General features: G+C 47.8%; 1 protein-coding gene across 1 annotated transcript; it reads right to left on the bottom strand.

Annotated features, from left to right (window-relative positions):
* Positions 1-4471: 4471 nt before the first annotated feature.
* Positions 4472-16318, bottom strand: CMPK2 (cytidine/uridine monophosphate kinase 2). Its single transcript, XM_087863881.1, is given in 6 exon segments — positions 4472-5035; positions 6485-6718; positions 12772-12973; positions 14152-14266; positions 15646-15780; positions 15782-16318. Coding segments are annotated over 6 exon segments (1341 nt in total). The 3' UTR covers positions 4472-4917.
* Between the last annotated feature and the right edge of the window lie 48 nt (positions 16319-16366).

Below are 16366 nucleotides of genomic sequence, written 5' to 3'. Positions count from 1 at the left end.
GCTAGCCACTCCAACCCCAACCCCGCTCGGGCCTGGGAGGGGGATTTTCCACGAGGAAGAGTTGTAATAAGATCTGCACTTTATGGAGTGAACAAGGTGCTGGGGAAACAGATGCAGAGTCAGTGGGTGTCTACAGCAATCATCCAGAAGGTGAGAGCTTCACTCCCTGAGATCCAAAGCTACGCTCAAAGTTTTCCGTCTTACACACCAGTCGTGAGCCACCACCAAGCATTACCAGACCCTGAAGAAAACATCTTACCAGGAAGGTGCAAATAAACAGAACTCCACCTTGGAGGAAATGAAGGACTTTGGACAAAGCCATCATTGACAGTCCCGGGAAGATAAGGAAAGACCTAGCATCCAAGAAAAAAGAAATTATTTTTTAAGAAAAGAATATTTACGTAACAAGAGGAAGAAAGGAAGAAAATGAGGGAGGGAGAGAGGGAGGGAGAGAGAAACAGAAGGCTTTTAGAATTTAGAGACTTCACGGCAGAAATGAAAGTCTTAATAGATTTTAAACACAAAGTTGAGAAAATATTATAAAAATATAGTAAAGGTATAGGAAAAATAACATGTGACAGAAAAGATAAGGAAATTAGAAAATCGGTCCAAAATATCCAACATCTAAATAATAAAATATGTAAGAAAAAAGAACTGAGTGAGGAACAGAATTTGTCATGGAAACAATTCAAGAAAATTTCCAAAAACTCAAGGACATGAGTTTCTAGACTGCAAGGAGTCTAGAAGCCCAGCAAAAATGGATGGAGACACAAGAGCCCAGCAAAAATGGATGGAGACATCAAGAGCCCAGCAAAAAATGGATGGAGACACACACAGCAAATCGTGTCACTGTGAAACTCAGAACCTAGTTGCTCCCTGAGGGGAAAAATAAAATGGCAGGTGCTGAGGCCCATACACCCCAATTTCCTGCCTCCAGGCTTTGCTCTAGAACCGAGAGTATCAGTTCAGTGAGGGGGACGTCGAGAGCATCCATCTCTCCCTTTGGGACCTCAAACTTCTCTGAACCAACTTCAAATAAAGTTATGTCAAAATAAACCAGGCTGTCCAGAATGATGGAGCAAAGAAGGCCTTGGCATCTACTTTCTTGACTGTTCTTGACATTTGAATGTGTCCTGAGAGTCCATGAGCCCCCAGAGAGGAAGATCCAGAACTGAAGCTGACCACGAGGCCAACTATGGCCGGGGTTACATGGAAGACAGCCTCAGGAGACCCAAACACCAGTGAGACCCACACGGAGGCCAAGTTCATCATAAAAGTTACGTGAAACAAATTTCAGTCGCCTATGCCAGCAGGACCATCCACACCCAGTTAGAGAGAGGATGTGACCGCAGACCCATCTCCCCTCATCCCCATAGTTGCCTAAATGAAATTCTTGGCTCCAGCCACCCAGGTGCCATCTCGGAGAGGGGCAAGGGTGAGGCTTGGAAGATGGGATAATCTGATCCACTGAGCATTTTCTCTGCAAGAGTGTGCATTACCTCGAAGGACTGTTAAAAGATCACGTTATAGTAAGTTGAAAACTGATAGGAGCAAATATTTTTCCTCTACCAACCAGTTACGGTGCTTGTGAGAAAGACCAAATTATTGATAGGCAGCATAAAGGGAGAACATTTTCTCCTAGTTGTAGATTACAGCTGCAGGCTGCATGGATTTCAGGAAGCTTTAAAATGAGGAAATGTAATACCTTCCAGAGGAGGGGGGAAAGCCAGCATCCATTTCTCCTCTCCCTGCTCATACAAGGAAAATATCTAAGAATATGAACAAAACTACATTTACTGAAGCCTGGGGGCTCAAATGGCCTTGCGGGTGGATATGTTGGCCAACGTGAAGCATAGCTTAGTGTCTGGCTCCTAGGTTCAAAGACAAACAGCAGCTTGCATAGAGAGAAAGCCGAAGGCCAAAAACAGCCCTGTCTTCCAGGACACCTGCAATCATATTCTGCTCTAATGTGCACACAGTTCCCTTTCTGGACCTGCCAACCCAGGAAAGTGCTGTGAGACAATCTCAGCTGTATCTTCACTTTTTGCTGAAATTTAAATCACGGGCTCTTGCTGAGAGCCAAGTATTTTTGATGTTTTACACAGTCTTAGGTGCTTTGCATTCTGCTCAGGATTCCAGTAAAAGGATTTACCCCTATGTATTAACAAATGCATATCACACATAAACGTACATTATGCAGATACATCAATATGCCCCAATTACTTAAAGCATAGTATGCACAGAAAACATGTGTACGTGCAGCACTGATTATTTCCTTGGCACACATTCCGGAAAGATCCCAGGACCTAAACACTTTAAAGATGCTATGCAGTTGAGGCCCCTGGCTGGCTCAGGTGGTAGAGCGCGCAGCTCTTGATCTCGGGGCTGTGGGTTCGAGCCCCACGATGGACATAAAGATTGCTTTAAAAAATAAAATCTTTAATAAAAAAAAAAAGATGCTACACAGTTGCTGCGAGAAGAGAGAGATTTCACAGAGAGAAGGGTCAGCAAAGAAGGCGTTTCCACTCGCGAGAACGCAGGCAGGTGCCACTGAGGGGGGCAGGCTGAGGAAGAGGCGGACGGTAGGGGCTGCGCAGGTGTCCTGCGTCTGCCTCACAGCCGCTCCCCGGCAGATGCCCTTCAGGCTACCAGGCACGTTCCACCGAGCCCACGTCCACTTTCCATAAGTAAAGGCAGCCTTCATTCATACCGCTGCTTCTCCCTCTCTAGAGCGCCCCCCTTGTCTCCTGGGCCTGAGAAGGCTCACTACCACCCCGAACACCAGGCCACCAGGCCAGGTGAAGGGTTACAAGGGGAAGGGACATCCCGTAAGCCCCTCCGCTCACAGACTCCTGGAAGAACCTGAAAGGGGCCAGCCGTAAGGAAGCCTGGAAATGTACTCATGACTCTTGGCAGCCGTGTGTCAAGTCAAACATTCTATTACTGTGGAAGAAAGGGAACATAAATATTTGGGACAACGGAAGGTCTGTCACAAGGACAGAAAGGAGAACGAACTTGTCAGGAAAGGGAGCCAAGCAAATGATTCCCTGTTGTCAGTTTCTGGGTAGGAGGCGCTGTCTTATCTCATGCTTATAAAGCATATATCTATCAGTGTCTAAAAAACCAAAGAGTACGAAGAATTATTTCTTCTTTTTAATATCTGCAATGAAGAAAGGATTCCACTTTCCTGAAATAATTTTTTAAAACAAAACAAAAATGCCCTCCCTTCCCCTGAAAGCACTTTGACCACAGATCCTCCTTGGCCCACGAGCTCACACCTTCCCACCTCCTTGACCAAAAATCCCCATCGATACAAAAGCCACACTGGACCAGCACCTTAGAACAACCAACATTCACTCGTGACAACATCATAAATTAGAAAATCAGAGCAACTTTATTCATTTGCAAGGTACAGAAAGCATAAAATGTTTGTTTCTCCAGACTGCCAGCATCAACTTTTCAAACTGTTTAAATAACACCAATAACATAATTAGATACATCTTTCAGAAACCTAATGCTATTTATTAGCTTTAAAAAATATTTTCAACTGAAACCAATTACATATTTACATATGTAAATATACTATGTAAAAATTACCTATACTTCCTTTGAAAGACAGTATGATACAGTTATTAATACTAAACTTCATTATAATTTAAGATTCCATATGATAAAACTGTTAAGGCCTTAAATGTAATTATTTGGGGGAGAATGTCTAAATTACAAACTTCACCTATCTTAGAACTGGAAGGAATTTTAGGTACTCACCTGGTTCAGCAAACTCCTCAGGACAAATAAAGAATTATTATCACTTTTTAGATCAAGTTACACAGATTATTGATGTTAGGTGACTCACCCAAGGCCTCATAGTTATTAAATTTCCTCCTTCCTCATTTTTTTTTCCCCCAGGCGAACAGATCTCAAAGCTGATTTCATGTGTAAGCATAAGACATTCAAGTGCAAGATAATTTACTAAGAAATCCCATTCCAGGATCCACTGTGCTTATTTAGTAAGATAAATTAAATCTGTGTAATGAAAATACACAACAAGCATTGCATTTAGCTTCTTGGCTTCAATTTTAATTAGTAAAGCAGAGCCCCACACTGAGGAGAAACATGATGTAAATATCAATATAAATATATTGCTCGATTGGCTGAGTTTAATGCATCTAGCTGAGTCCAAAACATTCATTATCTCCAAAGCCGTGTTTTCAGAGGAAAGGAAAGACAACTAAATAAACAGAACATGATTCAAAGGAGGTTGGTGTGTTTGCATTTAGAGCACCCTGGGTTGGCAGGCTCTGAATTTGACTCTGACGTGCTAACCAAGAGGACCATCTCAGAGGCGGCTGGGCGCAAGTCCCAGGTCTTCTTCGTAAGTGTCCTCAGACAGCCAGGACACATGGACCCTTTCTTCAGGAGCACGTGGCTCTAGGAACAGGGCTGAGCCCCCAGTGATGGAGTGTGGCCATACTGGGAAGAAGGCAAGTCTACCACATGGAGAGCTCTTCGGTGGCCCCATTGTAGGCGTGGGAGAGGCGGAAGGGGCTCCCGTTGATTTGGGAGATCTTCCTGGTTCCTTCTGTATAGCTCATGCATTCTGGATGAGACAAAACTTGGAGAGATTTGGTAGGAATGTAGTTAAAAATATATTCCAAGAAAACGTTTGTTATACCTGAAGAAAGCAACCACTGATCTCTGGCTGGAACGTGACCGTCTCAACCTTGACGGGTCCATTGGTCAGAAGGGAGGACAATGGTTTAAGTGAAATCGAAATGTCTGGCCTCCAATTTTCTAGAACACACTATGTTTATGCAACAGAAATCTGGGAAAACTGTGCAGCCAGTCATGGACCTAGATGCATCAAATAGCATCACATCTAGCAAAATGTATAATTACATTTTGGAGTAATTACAATTAATTACAATTATTTTGGATTACGCTTAAAACCATCTGGAGGACTTTTTCTCTTGAGGGGCTGGCATCAACCACGTGGCAACCAGGGTTCTCCATCCGCTGATAGGACACTTCTACCCTGGGGACAGGCAGAATGAAAAGAGTTGGCTTATTTTTTAACATGCCTCGCCATGCAAATGCTATTTTCCTACCACAATGTACACAGCTTACAGCAAGGGCCCCATCTGGTTTATCTCACTGTTTCCCTCGGCCACTAGCTTTGTCCATGGGAGACATTTGATACATTTTGTTTAATAAATCATAAATTCATAATAAGGCTTAATAGTTAGTTTTTTTCGATACCTATTACCTAGCGAACATCAGCATTCTGCATGACTCTTCTGGTTTCATACTTGGGGTAAGCTCAGGAAGGGAATCACATCATCCTCATTTTGCAGAGAAAATAGCCGAGGCTCCAAGAAATTAACTAATTGGACAAGCGGGAAATTTCTCCACGGTCTGTGCCCTGAAGGATCTCAGACAAGCCAGAGGTCCTCAGCATAGGCGCTGTTTTCACGGATGCATCTTCTCAAACCTCACCATTTTCCACATCTCCCTTTGGTGTGAGCTAGCCTGGATGCCTATGAATGACTGTGCAGTCGGCCTTGCGGGAAGCATGACAGCACGTGGTTACAACAGGCGCCGTAACCACTCCCGAGCTGAGGGACCTTATCAAATATCTTTCCCATCTGCCTCCGTCTTCTCATCTGTATAATGAGGACTGAAATCATGCCTTCTTGGTGAGTTTGTCACGAGATCGAATTGAGTTACTACAAGTAAACAGTGGGACGTGGTTTCTCCACACACAGCAGAGTTGTTATTCAATTATTTATAACAGGGTTGTGTTATGGTAGCACAGCTATCATTGTCTATTTATCTAAACTACTCGGCTTTGGCTCTTTGAACTCGTCCTACAGAGCTGACTCAGGCTTAGCCATAAAGCAAGAAGATGGCCTAGCTCTCCCGCTAGGGTTTCACAGATTTCTAACAAAAACAAAAGCACGGTCTTTAAAATCAGAAAGACTGTGATTTTAATCCCAGTTTTTCGACAGAGTAGCTGTTCAAATCTGGACAAATCACTTAGTCCTTTGAGCCTCCGTTCTATAAACAAAAACATGGCTCCTGTTGTCCTTGCAAGGATCAGAGAGCATCAGAGCCCACACGCCTGACACGCGGGAAGCACCTACCAAGGAAAAGTCACTGTGAGCGCATCAGCACTCCGTGCCTGTGAGATCATGACTGGGGAACAAAGACCCAGGAGCGTGCATGGCCTTAGCCAGGTTCACACTGTTCCTGGCACAGCCAGGACTAGAAGAAAGGTCTGAGGCCCAGTCAGATAGCCTGGGGCTTTCAGCCAAAGCCCTGGGAGAACAACACCATTAGAAGGAGCTGAACTAACTTGGAGGACATTGTCTCGTGGGTTTGAACAGTGGGAACGATGTCATTTTCTCCACATTCCTGAAGTTGGAGCTGATCCCGGCTCACCACCCTGATCAGGAAGCCCTGCTGTGCATGTCGGGACACGTACTTTTGACGGAATACGCTGTTGGCCTCCAGTTCGGCCTCCTCTCTGGTCCTCTCCATGCCCCGGCCCTCAATCCGATGCATCCTCTCCTCGGGACTCACTGTGAGCAGCAGGACCAGGTCAGGCTTGAGCAGGTCCCTGGGCCACTGGTATATAGGATGATGGGCTGGAGGCAGGTGCTGGAGCCCCCCGGTCACCTCAGTGGCGATGGCATAGGTGGCTGTGCTGTGCCAGTACCTGAGAAGGAGAGGAGGAGTGAGTTCTGCATCCACATAGGCCAAGGTCAAGGTGCACCTGAAAATCAGCTGGGGAAAAAGCTGAAACCAGGGATGGCTCTGCTCAAGTTTTCTTTGCATTGCCTACATTAAATACATAAAACCAAATCTCATATTTTTATTTAAGATTTTTTTTTTTTACTTTGAGGAAGAGTAGAGTGAGCGAGAGAACACAAGTGTGGGGGAGGGGCAGAGGGAGAAACAGACTCCCCGCTGAGCCAGGAGCCAGATGCAGGACTCTATCTCAGGACGCTGGGATTGTGACCTGAGCCAAAGGCAGACGCCTAACCAACTGAGCCACCCCAGGCGTCCCTAAATCTTAAAGTATTTACAAAATATAAAAAATAACCCGAAGTCAACAACCACGATAAGAACGCACTGGGCTCTTCACAGAGCGACGTTGACTCAGCTGAAACCACTGTCGCATCTCTCTGGCCTGGCCTACGTTGCCTTCCGTGAAAGGGAAGGCGGCCGGGATGAGAGATGTGTTTGGTAGTCCCCTGCATCTAATCTTGTGTCTCAGCCAAATAAAAATCTGCAGGCCCATTCCGTGTTACGTTTTAAAATGGCGCTTGTGGATGAAATCCACATTCTGGGAAACCTGGTGAGGCGGCCTTTGTCCTGCCCAGCGCCGAGCCACCCCACTATGCGTCGGCACCTGTCAGGGATGGAAATGAACCCAAATACGACCTCTACTACTCTGTGCAATCCTCCCTGAGTGAAGCAGGGCCTTCTTGACTGGCTCGCTTTAAATGTTGGAGGGGGAGGAAAAGAAGTCATAATTGTAAAAGGAAATCTATTTCAGAATGCCCCATGGCTTTCCACTGTCTGCTGGAAACATCCAGCCTAAGACAGAACAGCATTCACACTGTGCGTCCAGGCATGCTGCGTCACGAGCCTGTCTTCACACTCCTTCCTCCAGTGAGCTTCTCAGAGAACAAAACTCCTACTCTACCTGCAAAGCCCCGCTCAGATAGAGCCCCAAGCAGAGCTCATGGGTCCCTCCTCTGGGCCCTCAATGACCTTCACAGTCGACTCTACCAAAGAGCGTCTCATGGTAAAGAAAGGCAATTTGTCTAGAAGTATGACCTCTTTCAACTCCGCCCTTAGAAAACTCCTTTTTTAGTCACCTCTGCATTCCCAAACCTGAATGTCCCAAACGCTCTCAGTACACAGTATATGTTCTTTGGGCGTACAAATGAATGAGTTGGAATTAGTTTATTAAGTGGCATAGCTTATCATAATCTTGCTCTGTTTGTGTCATATTTTAAACAACTAAATGCAAAACTTCAAATACAGTATTAAAGGACTATCATCTGCAACAGATATTTATGAAATGATTATAAACATCCCAATGTAGAGAAGTACCTATGGTCCCATCCTTGTCTGTATTTTCAATTTACTGCCTTCAGTGTTTTAAAAACCTGAATTCTGGGGGTGCCTGGGTGGTGCAGTTGGTTAAGCATCTGACTCTTGGTTTCGGCTCAGGTCATGATCTCAAGGTTGTGAGATCAAGCCCCGCAGGGGCTCTGCACTCAGCGTGGAGTCTGCTTGGGATTCTCTCTCTCCCTCTCTCTCTCTCTGACCCCCGCTTTCACACACACATCCTCGTTCTCTAAAATAAATAAATCTTTTAAAAGAAATAATAAATAAGTAAATTCCTAAATTATTAATCATTTTATATTTGAACTTTTCACAGTGAAAAGGCCATACTGGAGTCTACAAAATAAATTCAGTGTTATCTGAGCTACATATCTATTTATACCCTGCCACCTACTTGCTCTGTGAGCACAGGTAACTCATTTAAGCCAGTATAGCCTCCATTTCCCCATTTGGAAAATGAAAAGCATGCAAGCTTTGTTTTCCTTCCACAGTTGCCGTAAAAACAGACAAGTGCTTTAAAAATTGTATCACCCTGTCATTATAAAAGAATACCTATTGTTACTGGACACCGGTTGTAACTAAAGCTGCATTTTCAAATGATGGTAATACAGACAATACTGAAAAGGGCCAAAAAAAAAATTAATTTGGGAGGTGATCAATCCTAATAGCACCCACCCCTCCAAGCCCTTGTCCACCTCCAGAAATGTGCACTGCAAAGCCCCAGGCTCCATAGCGGCTAGCTCCCAGAGTCCCACCCTGGGGCACTCATCTCCACCCCATCCCTGATTCACCACCTACAAACGTGCACTTCCCTTCTCTGGGAGATGTGTCTCGTCTCCCAAGCCGAATAATCCATGCAGGGTCCAGGCGTTCATTTTCCTGGCAGCCAAACTACAATTTGCTCTGCATTTTGCACGTGTCCCACGTTCACTGAATTAAATACTCAACTATGAATACAGAGGCTGATATCATCTTCATTTTAAAAGCCTTCTTTTTGTAGAAAAACCATCAGCAAGAATAGATTTTTAAAGGTAATGAGGGTGATTAAGTTGCCAACCTTAACCACAGTCACCATCAAAAACGACTCCGTCGCCCTCATTTGTTCAGCTAGACGATGGTGTAGTCTAAATGGATTTCATTAAAATCCTTACACATGAACAAAACCCACCCAGACAACAAATAACCGCTCTTTTCTTCTCATCTGACAAGGTGATACAGTATCTCTCTAAAGAGCAAAATTGCCGACAATTCGCAGACACAAAGAAGAAAAAGCAAAGGAAGAATGAGCTCTGTTTTCTACAGCAGGAGTGCTCGCACTGACAATGCTGTGCCTCGTTTTAAATAATCATACCCTCTGGCCATCAGTTTCAGAGTCTCCACCATTTAGAATTTTCCCTTCCTGCCATCAGGCAAGCTGCATCGGTTCAAATCAAATGCAATTTACCGACACACTGTACATAGCTTATATGGTAGTGCTTTATATCTTAATAGCAATTTGCTATTGCAAAGCACTTTCCCCTGTATCAACCCATTGGATATTCATCACAAGTTTTAGTGGTAGGCAGGGAAAGGATATGGAATACCTCCATTTAACAAATTAGGAAACTGGGAACAGAGAGGATAGGTATCTGTCTACACGCAGAAGCCAGTGCAGTCAGTTCCAGGACTTCGGGATGTCTGAAGAAATTATGTGCCTCAGGAAGTCACCCTGTATTAGGAAAAGTTTAGTCTGTCTCCTTGAAAAAGGACACTGTATGAAAAAAATATCTCAAATATGGCTGATCTAGACATGTTAATAATAGGGTAAAAACATCCCACAGGCGAAGAAGTCCCACAAAGGAATGCAATTTCTTACCCTTCTCCAGGATGCCCTATAACTTGCAACCTTGAAATAACGATCTGGCCATCCCCAAAGTTAAAACTATCTGCTGGCATTGTAGCTTAGATGATAGCACTGGCCTTCTAACTGACTTTTACTGTGTTCATCTCCCCTGGCAACCCACCACCTCCCACTTTATTCCCTACATACGCTCAGAATTGCCTTTTTGTGAAATATTTCAGAGATACAGAACAGCGTACAGAGAAAGATATTTCAAGAAAGGAGTAGAGGTTTCCAGACACAGCAAACTAGCCTGAAGCTGATCAGCTTAGCCCCCAGGAACCAGTGGAGACCCTCGAATAAAGGCGGGCTATGCTATGTGTTCATGAGGACTCGAATCGCAGGAAATTCTCAAACACGGCTGTGGGGGGAGGGCACGGTGAGTGGTTCCAACCACCTCAGAAAACTTTTTGCAATACCTACTAGAGCTGAGCACACGTGAACCCCACATCCCTACAACTGCACCCCTGGAAATCTATGCACCTACTAGAGCCGAGCACACATGAAGCCCACATCCCTACAACTGCACCCCTGGGAATCTATGCGCCAGAACCACACACGCACCCGCACCAAAGTTATGTACAGAATATTCACAGGGGCGCCTGGCTGGCTCGGTTGGTGGAGCGTCCGATTCCTGGTTTCAGCTCAGGTCATGATCTCAGCATCATGAGATCAAGCCCGGAGCGGGGCTCTGAGCTCAGCACGGAGTCTGCTTAAGATTCTCTCCCTCCCCCTCCTCCCCTCCCCACCCTGTACTCTCTCTCTATTAAAAAAAAAAATGTTCATAGCAGCAAGGCGAGTGTCCTATGCAGCAAGAAGGAAGTCAGATGCAAGTAGCATTAACGCACAGCTGCAAGTACAGGCAGGTCGAGAATAGATCGGACAATTGCACAGTGATGGAGGTCAGGGCAGTGGTTGCCATGGCAGGGGCGGGGGGGGGGGGCGGAAGGGGCTGGGGAAGGATAGGCAGGGACTGGGAAGGACAATGACATGGCTTTATGGGGTGTGGTGACATTCTAAGTATGGATGTGGGTCCAGGCATCCAGACTTGGGTGTGTTTGCTACTTGAAATTCCTTGAGATCTATATTTATGATTAGTGCTTTTTCCTGAATACTTGTCATACTTGAATACAATTGCTTATCTTTCCAAAAATAAGTAAAATTGCAGAAAGCACTGCACATTCGCTGAACGTTAAGCAATAAATTCAATTGCAGGAGACGACCTTTTGTACTGTGTATCAACTGCATTTCTCTCTCCTTAGCTCTCTGTTAAATTTGTTCAATATCCTTTCTTCCCTCCATACTCTACAGTTTGTTATTACTTGGCATGTATTCTACCAAACATCTATCTGCAGCGTGATGTTTCCAGTCAAAATGTAATTTACACACACTGATGCCTTGTACTGGTTTATACCGCTGAATGGTGTTCCATTTCACAAATATGCTAGTATCAGTGTGCCCTTTCTTATACTGATGGGCTTTTGGTTTTCTAAATTTTTCAATATTAAAAACACAGCTGAAAGAAACTCTTGCATTTCTTCAGGAGGTAGAAGCAGTGTTCGCTTTGCTGCCCCTTACAGCTTGCGCTCCGAGCCCATCGTCCACCCCCACCAGCACCTTGTAAGGCTTCTACTCACCCCAGGATCTCCAGTTCTGTGTCTTAGCACATTTTCATTGGTTCTCACCAACCCGATGAGAGAAAAATGGGATCTCACCGTGACTGCAAAATCCATATCGTCGAGTTGGGTGATTTTAAGCCGAGGATGACTTGCCCCCCATACACTTCATTCTTGTGGCATTTTAAGCAACTTCTTAGGTATGGAATTTTAAAAATCTAAATCATTTTATGTCACTCCATTATCTGAAACCTTCCGATGGCTCCCCTCTGCACTCAGAATAAAATCCACACTATCTTGGCCCAGGAGCCCTGCTGTTCTATCCCCTGCCTCTCCCTGTTCCTTCATCCAGAAAGCCCCCCCCCCCATCCACTGTGTGCTCATCACACTGGCCTGTTTATGTCCTTGAATTTGCTGCCTTCTTTCTGTCTGAAGGCTTCGTTCCTGCTGACCCTTCGCTGCATAATGCTGTTACTCCATAGCTTTCTTCCCATCTCTGCTGGGGCGTTCAGAACTCAGATCAACGTTACCTCCTTACACAGGCCATCCTCGGCCATATCCACCTTGACTTATCCTCCTTGGAGTATTTATCGTTCTCCGATACCCTCATATGTCTTTATGCACTTGACTACCCTCCTGCAATAGTACGTTCGCTCCGTGAAAGCAGAGCGTCATCGTCAAGCTCATTTACCGTTGAACCCCCTAAACTGAGAACAGTCTTTGGCGCACAGTAGATGCTCAATAAATGTCTTAGAAAGAAGCTGATGAACAAATGAACTACTGAACGCATCGATTTCTAAAGCAGAGGCTTTGTCAATACCGTCAACATGCTATTTCTAGCTCAGTCACGTGGCAAGTGACTTAACCCTTGTAAGACCTATGCTTCTCATCAGTCAATTGGGGATAACAGTTAGTATCCACCTAACCATGTAATAGTTCCAGATACAGAATCATATATGCATGCTCTTGGCAAAATGCCCGCCTGTGGTGTAGGTGATTAACAAATCATAGACATTATTACTATTATTATCATAATAGAGTTTGACTTAATAAACAAAATAAGGTGTATACTTGCAGGTACACACACGCTCACATGTTAGGAGGAAAATGCCAAATTCACAGCATCTTTATACCTACCTGTCTACAATCACAGGAGATTTGCTAGATTCTTCAGCTATTTCAGAAGCCACAATATAATTGCCCAAGGAGTAAAAAGCTCTTCTAATGATAGTTGGTTCATCATCAAAGATTTTCCTCCACTGGCTGATGCAAGCGGGCGGCGACTTTAAGAGCACAGCCTTGAGTGAGTCTGAAACTGACTGGGTCACAGTGGTTTTACCTGCAGAACAGACACAAACATAGGGCTTCGTTACCACAGCCACCATATCGCTCCCAAATACTCATATTAGCCCAGAAAGAGCCTCTATCCACCTGTAAAATAAAGCAGTTCATTACCTACTATGATTCTTGATTTAAAAAAAAAAAATGCCGACCTTTAGGAACCAGGGTTTCCTCTATGTGGTATCACAACACTTGGAAGAAAACCAGAACGGTGCTCTTGTTTACAAATTAATGATACACTCTGGCCTAGACCTCCAGGCCCTGGGAAAACCTCCACCTGCTTCCTCAGAACACTCTGCACCTGCTGCGGAGGGAGCCCCGCCTCCCACTGAACCACGTGACATCTGCCCCAGTCCACCTCCTGCTTGGCCGTATCCAGCAGCCCTTGGCGCCTAGCTTCTCCTGCTTTTGTCTTTTGGGCTAAGTGTGAGTTGTCTGTTGTGTTTTGGTATCTGTTCGGCAGCTCCACGGCTTTTCCCCTCCGCTTCCTAGCTTTTCTTTTTTTTTTTAAAGATTTTATTTATTTATGTGACAGAGAGACAGCCAGCGAGAGAGGGAACACAGCAGGGGGAGTGGGAGAGGAAGAAGCAGGCTCATAGCAGAGGAGCCCGATGTGGGACTCGATCCTGGTACGCCGAGATCACGCCCTGAGCCGAAGGCAGACGCTTTAACGACTGCGCTACCCAGGCGCCCCCCTAGCTTTTCTTAATTTTGCTCCAAAAGGGTCCTCTGAACGGCCCGTGGTTCCCAAATACCCCAGGCTGGCTCAAGTCCGGCACTTTCGCCCACGTTGCTGCTTCTGTCGGGGAGGACCGCTTCTACCTTCCTCACCTGTACTGCTCTGATCTGTACTGAAAACACCGTGCAGGTGTCAGCCCTTCCAGAGCTGTCCCTGACTATGCCTCTGTTCCCCACACCGAGGCTGCATTAAGCGCCTTCTAGTGGTCACCCCCCCAGAACACCTGAGGCCCAGCCCCTCCCCCCTCCCCTGGCCTCCCACCGAAGGTCTTATTCATTTTTGCATCCCAGGCCTGCCTAGTTCCGTGCCTGGCACACACTAGAGACTGACGTGAAGCTTATGAATTGAACTCTGTATCAAGTTTTACTTATTAAGACCTGTCTATTCCCGCAAGGGATCAATTAATCACATTGCCTATAACTCAAAGGAAATATTACCTGTGGCATCCAATCCTTCGATGGCAATGACCGGGAACTTTCCTTTCTGGACCTGCTCCGGGCACTGGTCAACCAGGTCAAGCACTGCTTGAGCTTCAGGAATGAAGGGTATACACTGCGAAATAATGTCTGCGCATCAGCAGTGAAGCAACGGGGCTTTTGCAATATCTTACTGCTGAGAACAAGATTGTCCAATGCTAATAAGGCGTAAGTTGTGTTTGACGCCCTGTCAAATTCACAGTATTGCACCTGGGGAGGGCTGAATTCCTTCATCTTTTACCAAATAGCTGTGGCTCAAAAAAGGCGATAGCGGCTGAGATCACTCTGCCTGCAACCCTCACTAACCAGCTACCCCAGAGGAGGAAGGACAGGCAAGACCTCGAGTGCGGAGCAGTGTAACCCAGCGACCGTGGAACAACAGCACCGACCTGGCTCAGTGTGTCCCCTGCGGAAAATCAAGTAAGACTGCAACTCCCTGGAGCAGTCAGCACCGTCCCTTCCCAACCGCTAGGGGGCGGGGGAGAGAGCCACGCGCCGCGGTCACCAGGTGAGTCGCGCAGGCGTCCGGGCGTTGGGAGTTCTCACCTCTGCTTTCCCGCACTGCCTACTACTGCCTCTCTGCAGCGAGGCCCACACGTTTGTACATGCGTGTGCTTAATCTTCCAAGTGCTTTCGAGGATTAACATGGCCAGCCTTCACGGTCACTCGGTGAGGGAGGCAGCATTACTATTCCCCTCTACGGACTAAGGAAACTGAGGCAACGGGGGGGGGGGGTTAAGAAACACTAAGTGACCCAGGTAATGAATGCCAGCGTCGGGACTCAAACCCAAGCGATTGGTCCTGCCCTTTTAACAGCTTCGTAATACTATCCCAGAAGCTTGCAAAATGCACTAAATTCCACAGTGCAGCCTCAGAAACCCAAGTCTGGACGTCCCAGGCCCCGCCCAGCCTGCGCTGGGAAAGAACCTTCGCTCTCCTTCCCTGGGCACCTGCTGTGTGCCGGATCTCTGCTTGTCCTAAACGCGGCAAGGCAAGTGTTTGACAGGAGAAAGGGAGAACAGCGTGGTAGCGCAACCTGGACCGGCAGCCAGTAAGCAGGCAGCCACAGTTTTAGAACAAGTTTCTTAAATCCCAAACTCATGCCCTTTTCTCCCCAAAATCATGCCCCGGCCTCCCAGATGGCATGATCCTCCCCGCACCCGGGGGCCTCTTTCCTCCTGAGGCGCCTTCAGCACGCATTCAGAGCAGGCCTGGCAAGCGTGGCGTTGGGACATCAATTCCCGCCTCGGATGGGTAGTTCTGGCGGCCAAGAATCGAGAAAAGAGCCGCAGTGTCTAAGCCGGAGTCTGGCACTCAGGAGGCCCGATTTGTCGACGGCATCAATCGATTCCCTGGGCAACAGAGGCCAGGCTGGATAGGCCGGGAGAGCGCGCGCTGAGTCCACTCCCTGTCTTGGGGGCCCACCCGAGTGCTGGGAAGGGGCAGAACTCTTACCGCCTCCAAAACGGCGCGGGCGGCCTCCCGGTGCGGGAAGACCCCAGAGCTGGGCAGGTCGGGCACCACCGGGTGCAGGACGGGCTCCGGGGCGGACACGACGCGCTCGCGGGGGCCCACCTGCCGCCACCCCCGCGCCGTCCCGCAGCTCCCACAGGAGCTGCCACACCTGACGGCGCGCGTCGCCCACGAACTCGCCCAGACGCGGGCCCTCCGGGGACTCGCCGAGCAGGGAGAACAGGGCGCGCCGGGTATCGGGGCTGTCGCTGGGGTCGTGGAGCAGGAAGCCGTGCTGCACGCCGCCCTCCCCGCCGCCGGGGCCGTAGCACAGCAGCCTGCGCAGCTGGCACCGCTGGAGGGAGTCGCGGCGCAGCTGGTGCAGCAGGCGCTGGTGCAGCCGCGCCGCCCGCACCCGGGCCGCGCAGTCCCCGCCCGGCGCCAGCGGCACGCACAGCGAGTAGCTGCGGCCGGGCGGGCCCAGGAGCGCGGCCACGCGGGGGTCGGGGAGCGCGCCGGGGGCGTCGCCGCCGACGGCGAAGTGAGCCAGCGTGCAGCCCGGCAGCTCCAGCGCGAAGCGGCGCGGCGGCGCCATGGCCGGAGCGCAGACCCCGCGTCGCGGACCCGGGAGGCGCCCGAGCAGCAGTGGGGAACGCGGGCGGAGGGCGGAGGCCATGGGCTCGTCCGGTCCCGCCCCCGCCGCTCTCGGGCCGCCACCGCCACC

The sequence above is a fragment of the Ursus americanus genome, chromosome 7 (assembly GCF_024610735.1).
Source record: "Ursus americanus isolate L20-20 chromosome 7, mUrsAme1.1.p, whole genome shotgun sequence".
NCBI lineage: Eukaryota > Metazoa > Chordata > Mammalia > Carnivora > Ursidae > Ursus > Ursus americanus.
This window is presented reverse-complemented; position numbering and strand designations above follow the sequence as displayed.